Source organism: Manacus candei, unplaced genomic scaffold (assembly GCF_025592945.1).
Source record: "Manacus candei isolate 608988 ecotype Guabito, Panama unplaced genomic scaffold, ASM2559294v1 h1tg000641l, whole genome shotgun sequence".
NCBI lineage: Eukaryota > Metazoa > Chordata > Aves > Passeriformes > Pipridae > Manacus > Manacus candei.
The window spans coordinates 1-19,546 of record NW_026138689.1 but is presented as its reverse complement, the minus strand read 5'-3'; the positions used below and the strand labels follow the sequence as shown (position 1 = coordinate 19,546).

At 57.3% G+C, this 19,546-nt stretch overlaps 3 protein-coding genes and 2 long non-coding RNA genes across 8 annotated transcripts; 4 read left to right on the top strand and 1 right to left on the bottom strand.

Annotated features, from left to right (window-relative positions):
- Window positions 1-569: 569 nt before the first annotated feature.
- On the top strand, window positions 570-2,809 carry AP2S1 (adaptor related protein complex 2 subunit sigma 1; the record flags this gene model as incomplete). Its single annotated transcript, XM_051776791.1, has 4 exons — window positions 570-803; window positions 2,158-2,271; window positions 2,366-2,425; window positions 2,533-2,809. Coding segments are annotated over 4 exons (510 nt in total), but the record flags the coding sequence as incomplete, so codon positions are not given.
- LOC127466196 (uncharacterized) lies at window positions 813-2,131 on the top strand. The gene is made up of 3 exons (XR_007902649.1): window positions 813-1,468; window positions 1,829-1,887; window positions 2,109-2,131. It is a non-coding gene; the product is annotated as an uncharacterized LOC127466196 (long non-coding RNA).
- Window positions 2,810-3,331: 522 nt separating the features above from the next.
- LOC127466200 (uncharacterized) lies at window positions 3,332-3,770 on the top strand. The gene is made up of 3 exons (XR_007902650.1): window positions 3,332-3,433; window positions 3,511-3,595; window positions 3,701-3,770. It is a non-coding gene; the product is annotated as an uncharacterized LOC127466200 (long non-coding RNA).
- On the bottom strand, window positions 3,770-7,329 carry FKRP (fukutin related protein). Its single transcript, XM_051776792.1, is given in 4 exon segments — window positions 3,770-4,729; window positions 4,731-5,234; window positions 5,236-5,445; window positions 7,244-7,329. Coding segments are annotated over 3 exon segments (1,485 nt in total). The 5' UTR covers window positions 5,311-5,445; window positions 7,244-7,329; the 3' UTR covers window positions 3,770-3,823.
- On the top strand, window positions 6,917-16,923 carry LOC127466198 (striatin-4-like). 4 transcript variants are annotated; one of them, XM_051776796.1, is made up of 6 exons: window positions 6,917-7,154; window positions 9,536-9,639; window positions 9,750-9,826; window positions 10,720-10,799; window positions 15,628-15,853; window positions 16,773-16,923. In XM_051776796.1, exons 1-5 carry the CDS (start codon window positions 6,930-6,932, stop codon window positions 15,826-15,828), a joined length of 687 nt encoding a protein of 228 aa, XP_051632756.1. In that variant the 5' UTR covers window positions 6,917-6,929; the 3' UTR covers window positions 15,829-15,853; window positions 16,773-16,923. The 4 variants fall into 4 exon arrangements, with proteins under 4 accessions (XP_051632756.1, XP_051632755.1, XP_051632754.1 ...); XM_051776794.1 differs by lacking the exon at window positions 6,917-7,154 and adding an exon at window positions 14,387-14,431 and having other exon boundaries at window positions 8,609-9,639; window positions 15,673-15,853; XM_051776793.1 differs by lacking the exon at window positions 6,917-7,154 and having other exon boundaries at window positions 8,609-9,639.
- The last annotated feature ends 2,623 nt before the right edge of the window (window positions 16,924-19,546 follow it).

The window sequence follows — 19,546 nt, the reverse complement described above, 5'->3', positions numbered from 1 at the left end:
GGGGCAACCCCCAGTGTCCCCCATCACCGTGACCCCACAATGTGACCCCCCAGGGAGGACAAAGACCTTTCACAGGTTCCCTGTGAACAAAACACCCCAAAAGCAGGCGAGGGGACCCCCCAAATATTGGGACACCCCCGTGGGGTGGCACAGCTTGGGAGGGATGGAGGGGGCAACCCCCAGTGCCCCCCATTACCATGACCCCACAATGTGACCCCCCAGGGAGGACAAAGACCTTTCACAGGGGAACAAAACACCCCAAAAGGGGGTGAGGGGAACCCCCAAATATTGGGACACCCCTGTGGGGTGGCACAGCTTGAGGGGGATGGAGGGGGCAACCCCCAGTGCCCCCCATTACCCTGACCCCACAATGTGACCCCCCAGGGAGGACAAAGACCTTTCCCAGGGGAACAAAACACCCCAAAAGCAGGCGAGGGGACCCCCAAATATTGGGACACCCCTGTGGGGTGGCACAGCTTGGGGAGGGGATGGAAGAGTGCCCCCCATTACCCTGACCCCACAATGTGACCCCCCAGGGAGGACAAAGACCTTTCCCAGGTTCCCTGTGAACAAAACACCCCAAAAGCGGCCGCGGGGACCCCCCAAACCCCTCCCGCCCCAACCCCCTTGTCCCCCCCTCGTTCCCGGGGCAGATCCGCTTCATCCTGATCCAGAACCGGGCGGGGAAGACCCGCCTGGCCAAGTGGTACATGCAGTTCGACGACGACGAGAAGCAGAAGCTCATCGAGGAGGTGCACGCCGTGGTCACCGTGCGCGACGCCAAGCACACCAACTTCGTGGAGGTGCCGCCCCCGAACGCTCCTTTTGCCACCCAAAAATCACCCCCCCGCCCTTTTTCTTCTCTCCCGGTCTTGGATGAGCTCCCAGTGTATCCCAGTGCATCCCAGTGCATCCCAGTCCATCCCAGTCCATCCCAGTCCCTCCCAGTGCATCCCAGTCCCTCCCAGTGCCTCCCAGTGCATCCCAGTCCTTCCCACTCCCTCCCAGTGCATCCTAGTGCATCCCAGTTCCCTTTTGGAGTGTCCTCTCCCACCTCAAACTTCCCCCTTTGAGGGTGTGGCTCCTCCCAGTGCATCCCAGTGCATCCCAGTGCCTCCCAGTGCATCCCAGTCCCTCCCAGTCCATCCCAGTCCCTCCCAGTGCATCCTAGTCCATCCCAGTCCATCCCAGTGCATCCCAGTGCATCCCAGTCCCTCCCAGTGCATCCCAGTCCCTCCCAGTGCATCCCAGTCCCTCCCAGTGCCTCCCAGTCCATCCCAGTCCCTCCCAGTCCCTCCCAGTCCATCCCAGTGCATCCCAGTCCCTCCCAGTCCATCCCAGTCCCTCCCAGTGCATCCCAGTGCCTCCCAGTGCATCCCAGTCCCTCCCAGCACATCCAGTTCCCCTTTAGAGTGTCCTCTCCCACCCCAAACTTCTCCCTTTTCTTCTCCCTGCCCAGTCCGGGAAGGTCCAGGGGGGTGGAGGGTGTGGCTCCTCCCAGTGCATCCCAGTCCCTCCAGCACATCCCGTTCCCTTTTGGAGTGTCCTCTCCCACCCCAAACTTCCCCCTTTTCTTCTCCCTGCCCAGTCTGGGATGAGCCACCGGTCCCGTTCCCTGCTGGGAGTGGAGGGTGTGGCTCCTCCCAGTGCCTCCCAGTGCATCCCAGTTCCCTTTTGGAGTGTCCTCTCCCACCCCAAACTTCCCCCTTTGAGGGTGTGGCTCCTCCCAGTGCATCCCAGTCCCTCCCAGTGCATCCCAGTTCCCTTTTGGAGTGTCCTCTCCTGTCCCAAACTTCTCCCTTTTCTTCTCCCTGCCCAGTCTGGGAAGGTCCAGGATGAGCCACTGGTCCCATTCCCTGCCAGGGGTGAAGGGCGTGGCTCCTCCCAGTCCCTCTCAGTCCCTCCCAGTGCATCCCAGTTCTCTCCCAGCACCTCCCAGTTCCCTTTTGGTGTCTCCCCTCCCGCCCCAAACCTCCCCCCCTTTCTTGTCCCTCGGTCCCGGGATGAGCCACCGGTCCCATTCCCTGCCCAGGGGTGAAGGGTGTGCCTCCTCCCAGTCCCTCCCAGTGCCTCCCAGTTCCCTCCCAGTCCCTCCCAGCGCCTCCCAGTTCCCTCCCAGCGCCTCCCAGTTCCCTGTTGGTGCCTCCCCTCCCGCAGTTCCGCAACTTCAAGATCATTTACCGGCGCTACGCGGGGCTTTACTTCTGCATCTGCGTGGACGTCACCGACAACAACCTGGCCTACCTGGAGGCCATCCACAACTTCGTGGAGGTCAGGAGACACCCCCTGGCTCTTAATTAGCCCGGGGGAACCCGGCCCTTAATTAGCAGAGCGGTCTTAATTAGCGTATCCTTGCTAACGACAGGTCCTCAACGAGTATTTCCACAACGTCTGCGAGCTCGACCTGGTGTTCAACTTCTACAAGGTGAGGGTCCCGAGGCTCCCAACAGCCCCTCCTGCCCCCGGGGGGGTCTCTGGGGTTTTGGGGGACCCCCTGTGAGCTGTGGGGGTGCCCCTTTCCCCCCCCCCAAGGTGTACACGGTGGTGGACGAGATGTTCCTGGCCGGGGAGATCCGGGAGACGAGTCAGACCAAGGTGCTGAAGCAGCTCCTGATGCTGCAGTCGCTGGAATGAGCTGGGACCTGAGGCCCCCCCCTCGAGCCCTGTGTGCCCCCCAAACCTCAGGACCCCCCCCGGGGTGTCCCCCCCCTCTCAGGACGTGTCCCCAGCCCCCCCCGGGGTGTCCCCCCCACCCCATCACATTCCAAACCGAGGTGTTGTGAATAAACGTGGCTCTGATGTGTCATGAGGGGGGGGTTTGGTTCAGTTTGGGGGGGGGCATAACTCCCACCCCCACCCCCCCTCAGGCTCTGCTGGGGTTGGGGGGCTCTGCTGGGACCCCCAGAGTGGGGCAGGGAGGGGGGGCTGGGCCCACCTCCAGCCCTGTGCCCCCTCCCCTGCCTTCATCCATCCCTGCAGGAGGGTGCCCGGGGGACTTTGGGGGTGGGCTTGGGACTTCTGGGGTACCCCAGGGTGGCACAGGGACAGGGGGGGTGGCTGAGGGACCCCCAGGGTGGATGGGGGACCCCTGGGTTAACTGGAGACTCTTGGGGACCCCCAGAGTAGCACCAGGGACAGGGGGGTGGCAGAGGGACCCCCAGGGTGGCTGAGGGACCCCTGGAATTAGCTAAGGACTCTTGGGGACCCTCAGAGTAGCACCAGGGACAGGGGAGGTGGCAGAGGGACCCCCAGGGTGTTTTGGGATAGGAGGGGTGGCAGAGGGACCCCCCAGGGTGTTTTGGGGGACCACTGGGGGATTTATTGACCCTCCCACCCCTCATTCCTGGCACAGAGGAGCCTGGTGGGCGTCACAGGGGTTTGGGGGGGTTTATTGTCCCCCACCCCTCACTCCTGGTGCCCAGAGCACCCCCCCGTGTGCCCCTCACTCCCGGTGCCCAGAACACCCCCCGAGTGCCCCCCCTGTGTTCCCCTCACTCCTGGTGCCCACAGCAGCCCCCCCAGTCCTGGCACAGAGGAGCCTGGTGGGTGTCACAGGGGTTTGGGGGGGTTTATTGTCCCCCACCCCTCACTCCTGGTGCCCACAGCAGCCCCCCCAGTCCTGGCACAGAGGAGCCTGGTGGGTGTCACAGGGGTTTGGGGGGGTTTATTGTCCCCCACCCCTCAGTCCTGGGGCACAGAGCAGCCCCCCAGTCCTGGCACAGAGGAGCTTGGTGGGTGTCACAGGGGTTTGGGGGGGTTTATTGTCCCCCACCCCTCACTCCCGGTGCCCAGAACACCCCCCCATGCCCCCCCCAAGTGCCCCTCAGTCCCTCTCCAGCCTCTTGACGGCGGGGTTGGGGTACTCGGGGTTCTCGACGGCGCCGGGCCCGAACTTGAGCTCGAGGAAGGCGCGGGCGTTGTTGGGCGCCATGGCCGTGAAGCCGGCGAAGGCCACGGGCACGCGGGGCCGCAGGAAGCTCTCGGGGAACTCCACGTCCTGCGGGTGCCCCAGCCACGTGTCCTTGGTCATGGTGCCGCCGCGGGCGTAGAAGGGCCACAGGTCCACGTGCAGCCGGTTGGCGCGGCTGTAGTGGACGCGGTAGAAGTCGCCCTCGGCCGCCTTCTCCCACAGGAAGCCCTGGGGGTCCTCCACCGGCCGCCCCTGGGCCGCCACGGCCGCCAGCCAGCGGCACTTGCCGGCGTCCTCGCGGTAGATGCCCAGGTCCACGTCGTAGTCCCAGGGGATGATGTCGCCCAGGCGGGCGGCGCCCAGCAGGGACCCCCCTTCCAGCCAGTACCTGACGCCGGCCGCCTCCAGCTCGCGGGCCACGTGCCGGGCGGTCTCGCGCAGCGCCCGCAGGCAGCAGGGCGGCGTCCAGCGCCCGGCCAGCAGGTACTGCGGCGTGCCGGCCTGCACGGTGCCGAAGCAGCGCGGCGTGTCCTTGGCGCAGCCGTGCCAGCGCCGCCGCCCGTCGGGCAGCACCTCCAGCTTGACGCCCACGTCCCGCAGCAGCCGCCGGCGCCGGGCGTCCGCCAGCCCCTCGGCTTTCCAGCGGCCGTGCGGCGACGCCGGCGGGCGGCGGGCGGCCGGGAAGGCGGCGTCGGGCAGCAGGCGCAGGCGCCAGCCGCGCAGGGCGGCCTGCAGGGCCAAGGCGGTGGGCACCGGGCGCGCCAGCGGGAAGGGCAGGGCGAAGAGGTCGCGGGTGCGCAGCAGGAGGACGGCGGGGGGGACCCTCCAGCGCCAAACAGCCGCCCCCCTGAGCGTTGGCAGCGTCGGCATCGCTGTATCGCGCCGTCCACGCCCTCAGGTCCACGCTCAGCGCCAGGCACCGCGGCGCCCGCGGGCCCACCGGCGCGGCCACCACGCGGGCGCTGCCGTTGCCGCCCTCGGCCTCCAGCGCGTCCCTCATGCGCTCGAGCAGCCCCGGCACGGCTCGGGCGCCGTCGGGCACCAGCGCCACGTGGCGGGTGCGCACGGCCAGCTCGGGCCGAGGCGGCGGCGGGCGGTCGGGCCGCTGCGGGCGCAGGGGCAGGAGGGCGGCGCCGGCGGGCAGCGGCACCGGCGGGTAGGGCGGCGAGTCGGCCGCCACCAGCACGGGCACGGGCAGGGCGGCGAAGGAGCGGGCGGTGCCCGCCAGGTCGTGGTCGAAGTCCTCGAAGTCGCGCAGCAGGACGGTGACGCCGGGGACGCCGCGCGGGGGGCGGCACGGGGAGGGCGAGGGGGGGACCCCCGTGCCAGGCGCAGAAGAGCAGCAGGAGGTTGAGGGCGATGCCCGCGGCCAGGGCGGCCTGGCACGGCGTCACCCGCATGGCGATTGGTCCCTCTGTGGTAATTAATTAGGCCTTGGGGGTTAATTGAGGGGGGGTGTCCCGTCCTCAGGGGGGTGCTGGCGGTGCGGGCGCAGGTGTCATGAGTTGGGGGGGCTCGGAGGGTCGGCGGCGGCGCTGGGGGGGAACAAGGGGTTAATGAGGGGGCTCGTTAATGAGGGGATGTGTTAATGAAGGGATGCCCCCAGCCCCTAGAGCCCCCTATAGACTCCATACTCCCCCATAACCCCAAACCCCCCTATAGACCCTACAGATCCCAAATCCTCCTATAACCCCCAATCCCCCCATAGTCCCTACAGACCCCAAATCCCCCATAGACCCTACAGACCCCAATCCCCCCATAGTCCCTCCAGATCCAAATCCTCCTATAACCCCCAAACCCCCCATAGACCCTACAGACCCCAAATCCCCCCATAGACCCCAGATTGCCCTATAGCCCCAAACCCCCCTATAGCCCCCAACCCCCCCTATAGTCCCTGTAGACCCCAATCCCCCCATAACCCCTACAGCATCCAGATACCCCTATAGCACCAAACCCCCCTATAGCCCCCAACCCCTCCTACAGACCCCAAATCTCCCTCTAGCGCCCAAACTCCCCATAGCCCCTATAGTCCCCAAACTCCCGATAGCCCCTACAGACCCCAAATCCCCCCATAGCCCCCAACTCCCCCATAGCCCCTACAGACTCCAAATCCCCTATAGCCCCTGAAGACCCCAATCCCCCCTATAGCCCCCATAGCCCCTATAAATCCCAATCCCCCCTATAAGCCTTTCAGACTCGAAACCCCCCCATAGCCCCCAAACCCACCATAGCCCCTACAGACCCCAAATCCCCCCTATAGCCCCCAAACCCCCCTATAGCGCCCAAACCCCCCCATATCCCCTATAGACCCCAAATCCCCCTATAGCCCCAACCCCCCCCATAGCCCCCAAACCCCCCATATCCCCTATAGACCCCAAATCACCCTGTAGCCCCAAACCCCCCATATCCCTTATAGCCCCCAAATCCCCCTATAGCCCCAAATCCCCCCATAGCCCCCAAACCCCCCTATAGCCCCCAAACCCCCCATATCCCTTATAGACCCCAAATCCCCCTATAGCCCCCAATCGCCCCTATAGCCCCCAAACCCCCCATATCCCTTATAGACCCCCAAATCCCCCTATAGCCCCCAAATCCCCCCTATAGCCCCAAACCCCCCTTTAGCCCCCAAGCCCCCCCACAGCCCCCAAAGCCCCCATATCCCTTATAGCCCCCAAATCCCCCATAGCGCTTAACCCCCCCATAGCCCCCAAACCCACCCTATAGCCCCCAAACCCCCCCTATAGCCCCCAATCCCCCCTATAGACCCCAGACCCCCCCATAGCCCCCAGACCCCCCCTATAGCCCCCAAACCCCCCCTATAGCCCCCAATCCCCCCTATACCCCCCAGACCCCTCCATCCCCACCCCCCCTCCCCGCCGCGGGCTCCGTTGCCCCGGCAACGGCGAGGCCCCGCCCCCTCCCTCCCGGCGGGCGCCGCCCCCACTTCCGGCTCCGTTTGTGGCAGGAAGCGGCGGCGGCGGCGGCTCCGCCCGTGGCTCCCTTTGTGGCAGCGCCCGTGATGGCGGCGGAGCGGGCGGCGGCTCCGCGGGCCCAGCCGCCCCCCGCGCCCCCCGGCAGCGGCCCCGCCGCCTCCACCGCCGCCGCCGCCGCCGCCGGTGCCGCCGCCGAACCCTCGGGCCGGGCGGGGCTGAGCCTGCCCGGCATCCTGCACTTCATCCAGCACGAGTGGGCGCGTTTCGAGGCCGAGAAAGGGCGCTGGGAGGCGGAGAGGGCCGAGCTGCAGGTACCGGGATGAACCACCGCCACCCCTCCCTCCCGTCACCGCCATCATCGCCCCTCACAGACAGCCCCGAGGGGGGGAGCGGGGGTTACCGGGGGGACCGGGGCCGCCGCCGCCGCCATCTTGGGAGGAAATGGCCGCCGGGGCGGCGGGAGCGGGGGGCGGGCACCGGGGCGGGGGCGGGGGGGCGGCACCGGGACCCCCCCCGGAACGAAATGGAGCGGGATTCCCCCCCCCGGAACGGGAGCGCTGAGCACCGGGACCCCCCCCCGGAGCGGGAATGACACCGGAACGGGAGCGCTCGGCACCGGGACCCCCCCCGGAGCGGGAATCACCCCGGAACGGGAGCGCTCGGCACCGGGACCCCCCCCCGGAGCGGGAATGACCCCGGAACGGGAGCGCTCGGCACCGGGACCCCCCCCGGAGCGGGAATGACCCCGGAACGGGAGCGCTCGGCACCGGGACCCCCCCCCTCTAGTACCGGGATCACACAGCACCGGCACCGGGACCCCCCTCCCCGGAACGGGAGCGCTCGGCACCGGGACCCCCCCCATGGTACCGGGATCACACAGCACCGGCACTGGGACCCCCCTCCCCCCAATACCGGGACTCCCCCCGTAACGGGAGTGCTGAGCACCGGGACCCCCCCCATAGTACGGGGATCACACAGCACCGGCACCGGGACCCCCCCCCAGAACGGAATGGAGCGGGACTCCCCCCGGAACAGGAGCGCTCAGCAACCGGGACCCCCCCTTCTAGTACCGGGACCCCTTCCCTCTTACCGGGATCACACAGCACCGGCACCGGGACCCTCCCGGAACGGAGCGGGGACTCCCCCGGGAACGGGAGCACTCGGCACCGGGACCCCCCCCCCATGGTACCGGGATCACACGGCACCGGCACCGGGACCCCCCCTTACCGGGATCACCCCCACCCCTCAATACCGGGAGTCCCCCCGTAACGGGAGCGCTCAGCACCGGGACCCCCCCCCTCATACCGGGACCCCTTCCCCCTTACCGGGATCACACAGCATCGGCACTGGGACCCCCCTTACCGGGATCACACAGCACCGGTACCGGGATCCCCCCCCCCGGAGCGGGACCCCCCCCGGAACGGGAGCGCTCGGCACCGGGACCCCCCCCATAGTACTGGGATCACACAGCACCGGCACCGGGACCCCCCCTTACCGGGATCACCCCCGCCCCTCAATACCGGGAGTCCCCCCGGAACGGGAGCGCTCGGCACTGGGACCCTCCCTAGTACCGGGATCCCCCCCGGAACGGGAGCGCTCGGCACCGGGACCCCCCCCCTCTAGTACCGGGATCGCACGGCACCGGCACCGGGACCCCCCCCCCCCCCAATACCAGGAATCCCCCTCTAATGGGAGTGCTCAGCACCAGGACCCCCCCTCAGCCCGGGACCCCCCCAATACCGGGATTACACAGCACTGGGACCCCCCCTCAGCACGGGACACCCCCCCATACTGACACCAGGACCCCCCCCAATACCGGGACCCCCCCAATACCGGGATTACAGAGCACTGGGACCCCCCCTCAGCACGGGACACCCCCCCGTACCAGCACTGGGACCCCCCCAATACCGGGATTACACAGCACCGGGACCCCCACCCAGCACGGGACCCCCCCCAGCACCAGTATGGGGGACACCGGCACTGGGACACCCCCCCGGGGAACTGGGGGGTCCCCTGAGTGATCCCCAGGAAGGATTGGGGGGATATTGGTTGTCCAGGGGTCCCAGAGGGTGTCTGGTGGTCCCTGTCACCCCCCTGTCACCTCTGTCACCCCCTTTGTCACCTCTGTCCCCCCCCTGTCCCCCCAGACACAGGTGACCCTTCCTGCAGGGCAGGAGAACCTCAGGGAACTTGGGGGTCCCCAGGAAGTTTTGGGGGAATGCTGCTTATCCAGGGGTCCCAGAGGGTGTCTGGTGGTCCCTGTCACCCCCTTTGTCACCTCTGTCACCCCCCTGTCACCTCTGTCACCCCCCTGTCCCCACAGGCACAGGTGGCCCTTCCTGCAGAGCAAGGACAAGGGGCAGGAGAACCCCGAGGAACCCGGGGGTCCTCTGGAAGTTTTGGGGGAATGCTGCTTATCCAGGGGTCCCAGAGGGTGTCTGGTGGTCCCTGTCACCCCCTTGTCACCTCTGTCACCCCTTTTGTCACCTCTGTCACCCCCCTTGTCACCTCTGTCACCCCCCTGTTCCCCACAGGCACAGGTGGCCCTTCCTACTGGGCGAGTGTGAGGGGCAGGAGAACCCCAAGGAACCCGGGGGTCCTCAGGAAGTTTTGGGGGAATGGTGCTTCTCCAGGGGTCCCAGAGGGTGTCTGGTGGTCCCTGTCACCCCCCTGTCACCTCTGTCCCCCCCAGGCACAGGTGGCCTTCCTGCAGGGCGAGCGCAAGGGGCAGGAGAACCTCAAGACCGACCTGGTGCGGCGCATCCGGATGCTGGAATACGCCCTCAAACAGGAGAGGTGGGCACCCCCCAAAAACCCCCTCAGCCCCCCCAATTTGGGGGGGTCCCCGGGCTTGGGGACACCCTTAACCCTCCCCCTTTTTGGTTTTGGGGACTCCTCCCCCCCAGGTCCAAGTACCACAAGCTGAAATTCGGGACCGAGCTGGCGCCGGGGGAGAAGCCGCGCCCGGAGGGGCCGGAGCCGGGTGAGGGTCCCCCCCTTGTTTTTTGGGGGGTGTAGGGGAGGAAGTGGGGGTGTGGGGGGGTGGGTTTGGGGTGTCTGACCCCCCTCCCTCCTCCCTGTGTCGTCCCAGAGTTGGAGGGGGGGGTTTCTCTAAACCTGGGAGGGATCCCAGTCCTTGGGGGGGGAATCCCCTAAAACCAGGAGGGGTTCCCTAAACCTGAGAGGGGTCCCAGTCCTGGAGGGGTCCCCTAAACCTGAGAGGGGTCCCAGTCCTGGAGGGGTCCCCTAAACCTGGGAGGGGTCCCAGTCCTGGGGATGGAGCCCTAAAACCAGGAGGGGTCCCCTAAAACCTGGGAGGGGTCCCAGTCCTTGGGAGGGGTTCCCAAAAACCTGGGAGAGGTCCCAGGCCTGGGAGGGAATCCCCTAAAACCAGGAGGGGTCCCCTAAACCTGAGAGGGGTCCCAGTCCTGGAGGGGTCCCCAAAAACCTGGGAGGGGTCCCCAAAAACCTGGGAGGGGTCCCAGGCCTGGGGGGGTGAATCCCCTAAAACCGGGAGGGGTCCCCTAAACCTGGGAGGGGTCCCCTAAAACCAGGAGGGGTCCCAGACCTGGGGGGTGGATCCCTTAAAACCAGGAGGGGTCCCCTAAACCCGGGAGGGGTCCCAGACCTGATGGGGGGATCCCCTAAAACCAGGAGGGGTCCCCAAAACCAGGTGAGGGGTCCCAGCCCTGAAATTCGGGCCCGAGCCGGAGCCAGGGGAGGGTCCCCGTTATTTTTTGGGGGTGTCAGGGGGGCTTTTTAGGGGTGTCTAACGGGGTGAGGGGGGCTTTAGGGGTGTCATGGGGCCAGGGGGGTTTTTAGGGGGGGTTTTTAGGGGTGTCTGACCCCCCCCATCCGTGTTTCCCCCCCCCAAAGTGTCGAACGGCCCCGCGGAGCTGTCGGGGCTGGAGGGGGGGGCCCCTGGCCTGGAAGGAGGGGCGGCAGCTCCTGCGCCAGTGAGTGGGGAGGGGGCTCCGGGGGGGGCTTGGGGGGGTGTTTGGGGGCTCTGGGGGGGGGTTTGGGGGGTTTTGAGGGCTCAAAGGGGGGATTTGGGGGGCTCAGGGGGGGCCCTGGCCTGGAAGGAGGGACGGCAGCTCCTGCTCCAGTGAGTGGGGAGGGGGCTCTGGGGGGGATTTGGGGGCTCTGGGGGAGTTCAGGGGGGGATTTGGGGGGGTTTGAGGGCTCAAAGGGGGGGGGGTTGGGGGCTCTGGGGGGAATTTGGGGGGCTCAGGGGGGGCCCCTGGCCTGGAAGGAGGGACGGCAGCTCCTGCGCCACAGAGTGGGGAGGGGGCTCTGGGGGGGGGCTTGGGGGGGTGTTTGGGGGCTCAGGGGGGGATTTGGGGGCTCAGGGGGGGGCTCAGGGGGAGGGTTGGGGGCTCAGGGGGGGATTTTGGGGGCTCTGGGGGGGGATTTTGGGGGCTGAGGGGGGTTTGGGGGTTCAGGGGGGGCTCAGGGGGAGGGTTGGGGGCTCAGGGGGGGATTTTGGGGGCTGAGGGGGGTTTGGGGGTTCAGGGGGGGCTCAGGGGGGCCCCTGGCCTGGAAGGAGGGGCGGCAGCTCCTGCGCCAGTGAGTGGGGAGGGGGCTCTGGGGGGGGGTCTGGGGGGTTCAGGGGGGGGTTGGGGGTTCAGGGGGGGGTTTGGGGGTTCAGGGGGGGAATTTGGGGGGCTCTTGGAGGGTTTGGGGGGCTCAGGGGGGTCCCGTGGCCTGGAAGGAGGGGCGGCAGCTCCTGCGCCACAGAGTGGGGAGGGGGCTCGGGGGGGGGGGCTTGGGGGGTGTTTGGGGGCTCAGGGGGGGATTTGGGGGCTCAGGGGGGGGCTCAGGGGGAGGGTTGGGGGCTCAGGGGGGGATTTTGGGGGCTCTGGGGGGGGGATTTTGGGGGCTGAGGGGGGTTTGGGGGTTCAGGGGGGGCTCAGGGGGGGGCCCCTGGCCTGGAAGGAGGGGCGGCAGCTCCTGCGCCAGTGAGTGAGGAGGGGGCTCGGGGGGGGGGGGCTTGGGGGGGTGTTTGGGGGCTCAGGGGGGGATTTGGGGGCTCAGGGGGGGCTCAGGGGGGGATTTTGGGGGCTGAGGGGGGTTTGGGGGCTCAGGGGGGTCCCGTGGCCTGGAAGGAGGGGCAGGGGGGGTGTTTAGGGGCTCAGGGGGGGATTTTGGGGGCTCTGGGGGGGGGGTTGGGGGTTCAGGGGGGAATTTGGGGGCTCTGGGGGGGGGGGTTGGGGGTTCAGGGGGGGGGGTTGGGGGAGGGTTGGGGGCTCAGGGGGGGGATTTTGGGGGCTCTGGGGGGGGATTTTGGGGGTTCAGGGGGGGAATTTGGGGGCTCAGGGGGGGAATTTGGGGGGCTCTGGGGGAATTTTGGGGGTTCAGGGGGGGAATTTGGGGGCTCTGGGAGGGTTTGGGGGCTCAGGGGGGGAATTTGGGGGCTCTGGGAGGGTTTGGGGGTTCAGGGGGGGAATTTGGGGGGCTCTTGGAGGGTTTGGGGGGGCTCAGGGGGGTCCCGTGGCCTGGAAGGAGGGGCGGCAGCTCCTGCGCCACTGAATGGGGAGGGGGTTCCGGGGGGGGGTCTGGGGGTTCGGGGGGGGTTTGGGGGGGCTTGGGGGGGTTTTGTGGGCTCTGGTTGGTAATAATAATAATAATAATAATAATAATAATAATAATAATAATAATAAAAATTAACTTGAATAACTCTTAATAACAATAATAAATTAATAATAATTTAATAAGTTTAATAGCAATTAAAGCAAAAATTAAATTAATTCAAGTAAAAATTAAAATGATTAAAATCAAAATTTTAAACTACTTCAAATGAAAATTATTAAAATGAAAATTATTAAAATTAGAATAGAATTATTGAAATCAAAAAATAAAATCAAAATTAAACTAATTCGAATTAAAATAGTTCATATTAATTAAGTTAATAATTTAAAATTATTAAAAATAATTATAGTTAAAATTTAAAGGAGTAAAATAATTAAAATAATTAGAATAAAAATTAAAATGATTAAAATTAAAATAATTAGAAAAATAATTAAAATAATTAAAATTAAACTAAATAAAATTAAAATAATTCCAGTTAAAATTTTCGTCCATGACTGGACAATCTCGGGGGGGGGGTTTCCAACCCAATTCCCTAATGAATTCCCTAATTATTCCCTAATTACCCCCTAATTAGGTACCTGGAGGAGGTGGGTTACAGCAACACCATCCTGGCCATGAGATCCCGCTGGGATTTAAATAATTAAAATGAAAACTAAAATAATTAGTATAAAAATTAAAACTAAAATGAATAATAAGTTAATTATAATCGAACTTAAAATTTAAAGGATTAAAGTTCAAATAAAAACTAATAACAATTAATAATAATAATAATAAAATAATAGTAATAATGAGTTACTAATAATTAAATAAAAATGAACACATTTAAAATAAAAATAATTAAAATAAAAATTAAAATAATCAAAGTAAAAATTATAACAATAATTAAAATAAAAAGAATTAAAATAAAAATTAAAATAATAAAAATAAAATAAAAATTAAAAATTAAAATTAAAATTATTAAAATTAGAATAATTAAACTAAAAATTAAAATTTAAATAATATTAAAATTAAAATTAAAATTATTAAAATTAAAATAATTAAAATAAAATAAGATAATTAAAATAAAAATAAAAAATTGAAATAACTAAAATAAAAATTAAAATTTAAATAAAAATAAAATTAAAAATTAAAATTATTAAAATTAAAATAATTAAAATAAAATAAGATAATTAAAATAAAAATAAAAAATTGAAATAATTAAAATAAAAATTAAAATATTTAAAATAAAAATAGTTAAAATTAAAATAGTTAAAATAAAAAATAATTAAAATAAAAATACAAATTAGAATAATTAAAACCAGTTAAAATTCTAATTAAATTAATTCAAATTAAAATTTTTCTCTGCAACTGGACGATCTTGGGGGGCTTTTCCAACCCGATTCCCTGATCCCCTAATTCCCTAATGAATTCCCTAATTAATTAATTCCCTGATTAGGTACCTGGAGGAGGTCGGGTACAGCGACACCATCCTGGCCATGAGGTCCTGCTGGGTCACATTAATTAAATTAATAATTTAAAATTATAAAAATAATAAATTAATAATAAATAAATAATTGTACCATTAAAATTAAAATAATTAACGTTGTTAAAATAATTAAAATAAAAATTAAAACAATTCAAAATAAAATAATAAAATAAATCCGGAAAAAATTAAAATAATTTAAAAAATTAAAATAAAATTAAAAGAATTAAAATAATTAAAATGAAATTTGAGATAATTAAAAATAAAATAATAGAATAAATCAGGAAAAAATTAAAATAATTAAAATAAAATTTAAATAATTAAAATAATTAAAATAAAAATTAAAATAATAACATTTAAATTAATTAAAATAGAATAATTAAAATTAAAAAATTAAATTACGCTAATTAAAATTAAAATAATTCACGTTAAAGTCTTGGGGGGGGTTTTCCACCCGATTCCCTAATTAACCCCCTAATTACCCCTAATTAGGTACCTGGAGGAGGTGGGGTACAGCGACACCATCCTGGCCATGAGGTCCCGCCGGGTCAGATTAATTAAATTAATAATTTAAAATGATAAAAAATGATAATCATAAATTAATCATAAGTTAAAATAAATAAAGTAATTAAAATAAAAATTAAAAGCTATATTTATTATTCTAATTAATTATTCTGGTTATTATAAATATATATAATAATTATATAAATTAATTATATAAAAGAATTGTATAAATAATTAAATAAGTAATAAAGATAATTAATCGATAATGAGGTAATAATAAAGAATTAAAATAGAAATTAAAATAATTAAAATAAAAATTAAAAATTAAAATAAAAATAATTAAAAATTAAAATAATTAAAGTAGAATAATTAAAATGAATATCAATTAATAATAATGGATAATAATAAATTTATAGTAAGTTACTAGTTACTAGTAATTCAAACAAAATAATTAAAATAATTAAAATAAAAATAAAAATTAAAATAATTAAAATAAAAATAATAATAATTCCATAATTCCCTAATTAATTAACCCCTAATTACCCCTAATTAGGTACCTGGAGGAGGTGGGCTACAGCGACACCATCCTGGCCATGAGGTCCCGCCGGGTCAGATTAGTTAAATTTATAATAAATAAATTAATAATAAATTAGTCAAAATAATAATAATTATTATTATTGTAATAAAATTAATAATAAGTTAATTAAAATAAAAATAAAATTAAAATAAAAATTATAAAAAATAAAAATAAAAAGTAAAGTAATTAAAATAATTAAGATAAAAATTAAAATAATTAGAAATAAAATCGGAAAATAGTTAAATTAAAATGATTAAAATAATTAAAATAGTTAAAGTAAAAATAATTAAAATAGAGTAATTAATATGGAAAAAATTGAAATAATTAAAATTACGTTAATTCAAATTAAAATAATTCAAATAAAAATTAAAATAATTAAAATTAAACTAATTCAAATTAAAATAATTCAAATAAAAATTAAAATAATTAAAATTAAACTAATTCAAATTAAAATAATTCAAATAAAAATTAAAATAATTAAAATTAAACTAATTCAAATAGAATAATTAAAATCGAAAAAAATATTAAAATAAAAATTAAACTAATTCAAATTAAAATAATTTAAATTAAAATTTTGGGGGGGGGGGGGGGCTGTTTCCACCCAATTCCCTAATGAATTCCCTAATTATTCCCTAATGAATCCCCTAATTAGGTACCTGGAGGAGGTGGGCTACAGCGACACCATCCTGGCCATGAGGTCCCGCCGGGTCCGGGCCCTGCTGGGCCGGAGCCCCCCCGGAGCCCCCCCCGGGGCCCCCCCCCTGCCCCGGGCCCCCCAACCCGGGCCCCCCAACCAGGGGGAGCCCCCCCGGGACCCCCCCCGGGGAACCCCCCGGGGAGTCGCTGCTGCTGAGGAGGATCCAGGAGCAGATCCAGAGGTGGGTTTTTGGGGGGAGTTGGGGGGTTTTTGGGTTTAAAAGGGGGTTTTGGGGTTTTTTGGGAGGTTTTTTGGGGGTTTCTTTGGAAATTTTAAGGGTTTTTTGGGGTTTTTTTGGGGGGGGGGGTTTGGAGATTTTAAGGGATTTTTTGGGTTTTTTTGGGGGTTTTTGTTTTTTTTTTTTTTAGATTTTAAGGGGTTTTTTGGGATTTTTTGGGGGGCTTTGAAGGGTTTTAACGGATTTTTGGTGGGGTTTTTGGGTTTTTTTTTTGCTTTTTTGGGAGGATTTTAAGGGGGTTTTTTTGTGGGGGGTTTGGGGGGGTTAAGGGTTTTTCTGGTTTTTTGAGGATTTTTTTGGTTTTTTGGGCGTGGTTTAAGGGGGTTTTGGGGGGTTTTTTTAGGAGTTTTTTGGGGAGGAGTTGGGGTTTTTTGGGGTTTTTTTTGAAGTTTTTTTGAGGATTTTGGGGGGAATTTAAAGGCTTTTTTGGGGGTTTTTTGGAAATTTTTTGGGAGGTTTTGAAAGGGGTTGGGGGGGTTTTAAGGGTTTTTTGGGGGATTTTTTGCAGTTTTTTTGGGGAAGGTTTTTGGGTTTTTTGGGGGGATTTTTAAGGTGATATTTGGGGGGTTTTGGGTTTTTTGGGGGGGGGGTTGGAGGATTTTGGGGAGTTTTTTTGTATTTTGAGGAGTTTTTGGGGGGGCATTTTTGGGAGGTTTTTGGGGTTTTGGGGTTTTTTTGGGGGGGAGGGTGTTGGAGTTTTTTTGGAGGTTTTTTGGGGTTTTCTTTGGTGGGTTTTTGGAGGGTTTTTGGGGTTTTTGGGGGGTTTTTTTGGGAGATTTTGGGAAGGTTTTTTGGGACTTTTAAGGAGGTTTTTTGGGATTTTTTTTTTTTTGGGCTCATCCCGTTTCCCCCCCCCCCTCAGGAACGCCGGGAAGGAGTCGGAGCAGAGGGGGGGCCTGGGGGGGCTGCAGGAGGTGCCTTTTCCCCCCGGGGAGGACGAGGACAGTGATGAGGAGGAGGAGGAGGCCGAGGGCCTTCATCCCCCCGGGCACCCCCAGCACAGGAAACAGCGGGTCAAGGCAAGGGGACACCCCAAAATTTGGGGGGGGAGGTCCCCTAGAGCTGGGGGGGTGGGTTTCCCAAAATCTGGGAGGGGTCCCAGTCCTGGGGGAGTCCCCAAAAACCTGGGAGGGGTCCCACTACTAAACCTGGGGTCCCCTAAAACCAGGAGGAGTCCCAGTCCTGGGGGGGTCCCTAAAACCAGGAGGGGTCCCCTAAACTTGGGAGGGGTCCCAGTCCTTGGGAGAGGTCCCCTAAATCTGGGAGGGGTCCTAGACCTGATGGGGGGGTCCCCTAAACATGGGAGGGGTCCCAGTCCTGGGGGGTGTCCCCTAAAACCAGGAGGGGTCCCCTAAATCTGGGAGGGGTCCCAGTCCTGGGGGCATCCCCTAAACCTGGGAGGGGGGGTCCCCTAAAACCAGGAGGGCTCCCAGTCCTGGGAGGGGGGTCCCCTAAACCTGGGAGGGGCTCCCAGTCCTGGGGGGATCCCCTAAAACTGGGAGGGGTCCCAGTCCTGGGGGGGGGTCCCCTAAAACCAGAGGGGGGGTCCCCCTAAATCTGGAAGGGGTCCCAGTCCTTGGGGGGGGGGTCCCCTAAACCTGGGAGGGGTCCCAGACTTGGGGGAGTCCCCAAAAACCTGGGAGGGGGTCCCAGTCCCAAATCTGGGGTCCCTTAAAAGCAAGAGGGGTCCCCTAAACCTTGGAGGGGTCCCAGTCCCAAATCTGGGGTCCCTTAAAAGCAAGAGGGGTCCCCTAAACCTTGGAGGGGTCCCAGTCCTGGGGGGGATCCCTAAATCTAGGAGGGGTCCCAGTCCTGGAGGAGTCCCCAAAAACCTGGGAGGGGTCTCAATCCCAAATCTGGGATTTGGGATTGAGACCCAAAGCAACAGGGGTCCCCTAAACCTGGGAGGGGTCCCAGACCTGGGGGATCCCCTAAAACCAGGAGGGATCCCCTAAACTTGGGAGGGGTCCCAGTCCTGGGGAGGGGGTCTCCTAAAACCAAGGGGGGTCTCCTAAAACCAGGGGGGTTCCCTAAACATGGGAGGGGTCCCAGTTCTGGGAGGGTGGTCCCCTAAAACTGGGAGGGGTCCCAGTCCTTGGGGGCATCCCCTAAAACCAGGAGGTCTCCCAGTCCTGGGGGGGGGCGTCCCCTAAAACTGGGAGGGGTCCCCTAAACCTGGGAGGGGTCCCAGTCCTGGGAGGGGGGTTCCCCTGAACTCCCCCCACACCCCAAACCCAAGTTTCCCCCCAAACCCCAAAAACCTTTCCCCTGTCCCTTTCCTGTTGCCTTTGGGGGTCCAACCCCCCAAAAAAAAACCACCCACCCCCCAAAAAACCCCCACCCACCCCCCAAAAAACCCACCCACCCCCCAAAAAATTCACCCTCACCCCCAAAAAAACCACACCCACCCCTCAAAAAAACCCACACCCACCCCAAAAAACCACCCCCACCCCCCAAAAAACCACCCACACCCCTCAAAAAAACCCACCCCCACCCCCCAAAAAATCACCCACCCCCCAAAAAAACCACCCCCACCCCCAAAAAACCACCCCCACCCCCAAAAATCCACCCCCCACCCCCAAAAAACCACCCCCACCCCCAAAAAATTCACCCTCACCCCCAAAAAAACCACCCACACCCCTCAAAAAAACCACCCCCACCCCCCAAAAAATCACCCACCCCCCAAAAAACCCACCCATACCCCCCAAAAAAACCACCCCCACCCCCCAAAAAATCACCCACACCCCAAAAACCACCCCCACCCCCCCAAAAACCATCCCCAAAAAAACCCTCCCCCAAAAAAAACCCTCCCCCAAAAAAAACCACCCCCAGCCCCCAAAAAACCCACCCCAAAAAACCCACCCCCACCCCAAAAAAACCACCCACCCCCCCAAAAAAAACCACCCCCAGCCCCAAAAAAACCACCCCACCCTCCCAAAAAACCACGCCCCCCAAAAAACCACCCCCACCCCTCAAAAAAACCCACCCCCAAAAAACCCACCACCCCCCAAAAAAAAACCCACCCCTACCCCCAAAAAACCCACCACCCCCCAAAAAACCCACCCCCCAAAAAACCACCCACCCCCCCCAAAAACCACCCCCAGCCCCCAAAAAAACCCCACCCCCACCCCCCAAAAAATCACTCTCCCCTCCAAAAACCCACCCACACCCCCAAAAAACCACCACCACCCCTCAAAAACCCCCCCCACCCCAAAAAACCCACCCCCACCCCCCAAAAAACCCACCCACACCCCCAAAAAACCACCCCCACCCCCAAAAAAACCACCCCCAAAAAACCACACCCCCCCCCAAAAAACCACCCCCACCCCTCAAAAAAACCCACCCCCACCCCAAAAAACCCACCCCCACCCCAAAAAAACCACCCCCACCCCCAAAAAACCCACCCACACCCCCAAAAAACCACCCCCACCCCCCAAAAAAACCCACCCCCACCCCCCAAAAAACCCACCCACACCCCCAAAAAACCACCCCCACCCCCAAAAAAACCACCCCACACCCCCAAAAAACCACCCCCACCCCCAAAAAAAACCACCCCCAAAAAACCACACCCCCCCCAAAAAACCACCCACCCCCCCAAAAAACCACCCCCACCCCTCAAAAAAACCCACCCCCACC

What these genes read in the sequence shown, in the direction of transcription:
- LOC127466198 (XM_051776793.1), top strand. Translation starts at nt 9,062, where the DNA reads ATGCTGCTTATCCAGGGGTCCCAGAGGGTGTCTGGTGGTCCCTGTCAC. An exon ending in TACGCCCTCAAACAGGAGAG is followed by an intron (nt 9,640 to 9,749) that starts GTGGGCACCCCC and finishes CCTCCCCCCCAG; the next exon opens with GTCCAAGTACCACAAGCTGA. An exon ending in GGGCGGCAGCTCCTGCGCCA is followed by an intron (nt 10,800 to 15,627) that starts GTGAGTGGGGAG and finishes TCCCCTAATTAG; the next exon opens with GTACCTGGAGGAGGTGGGCT.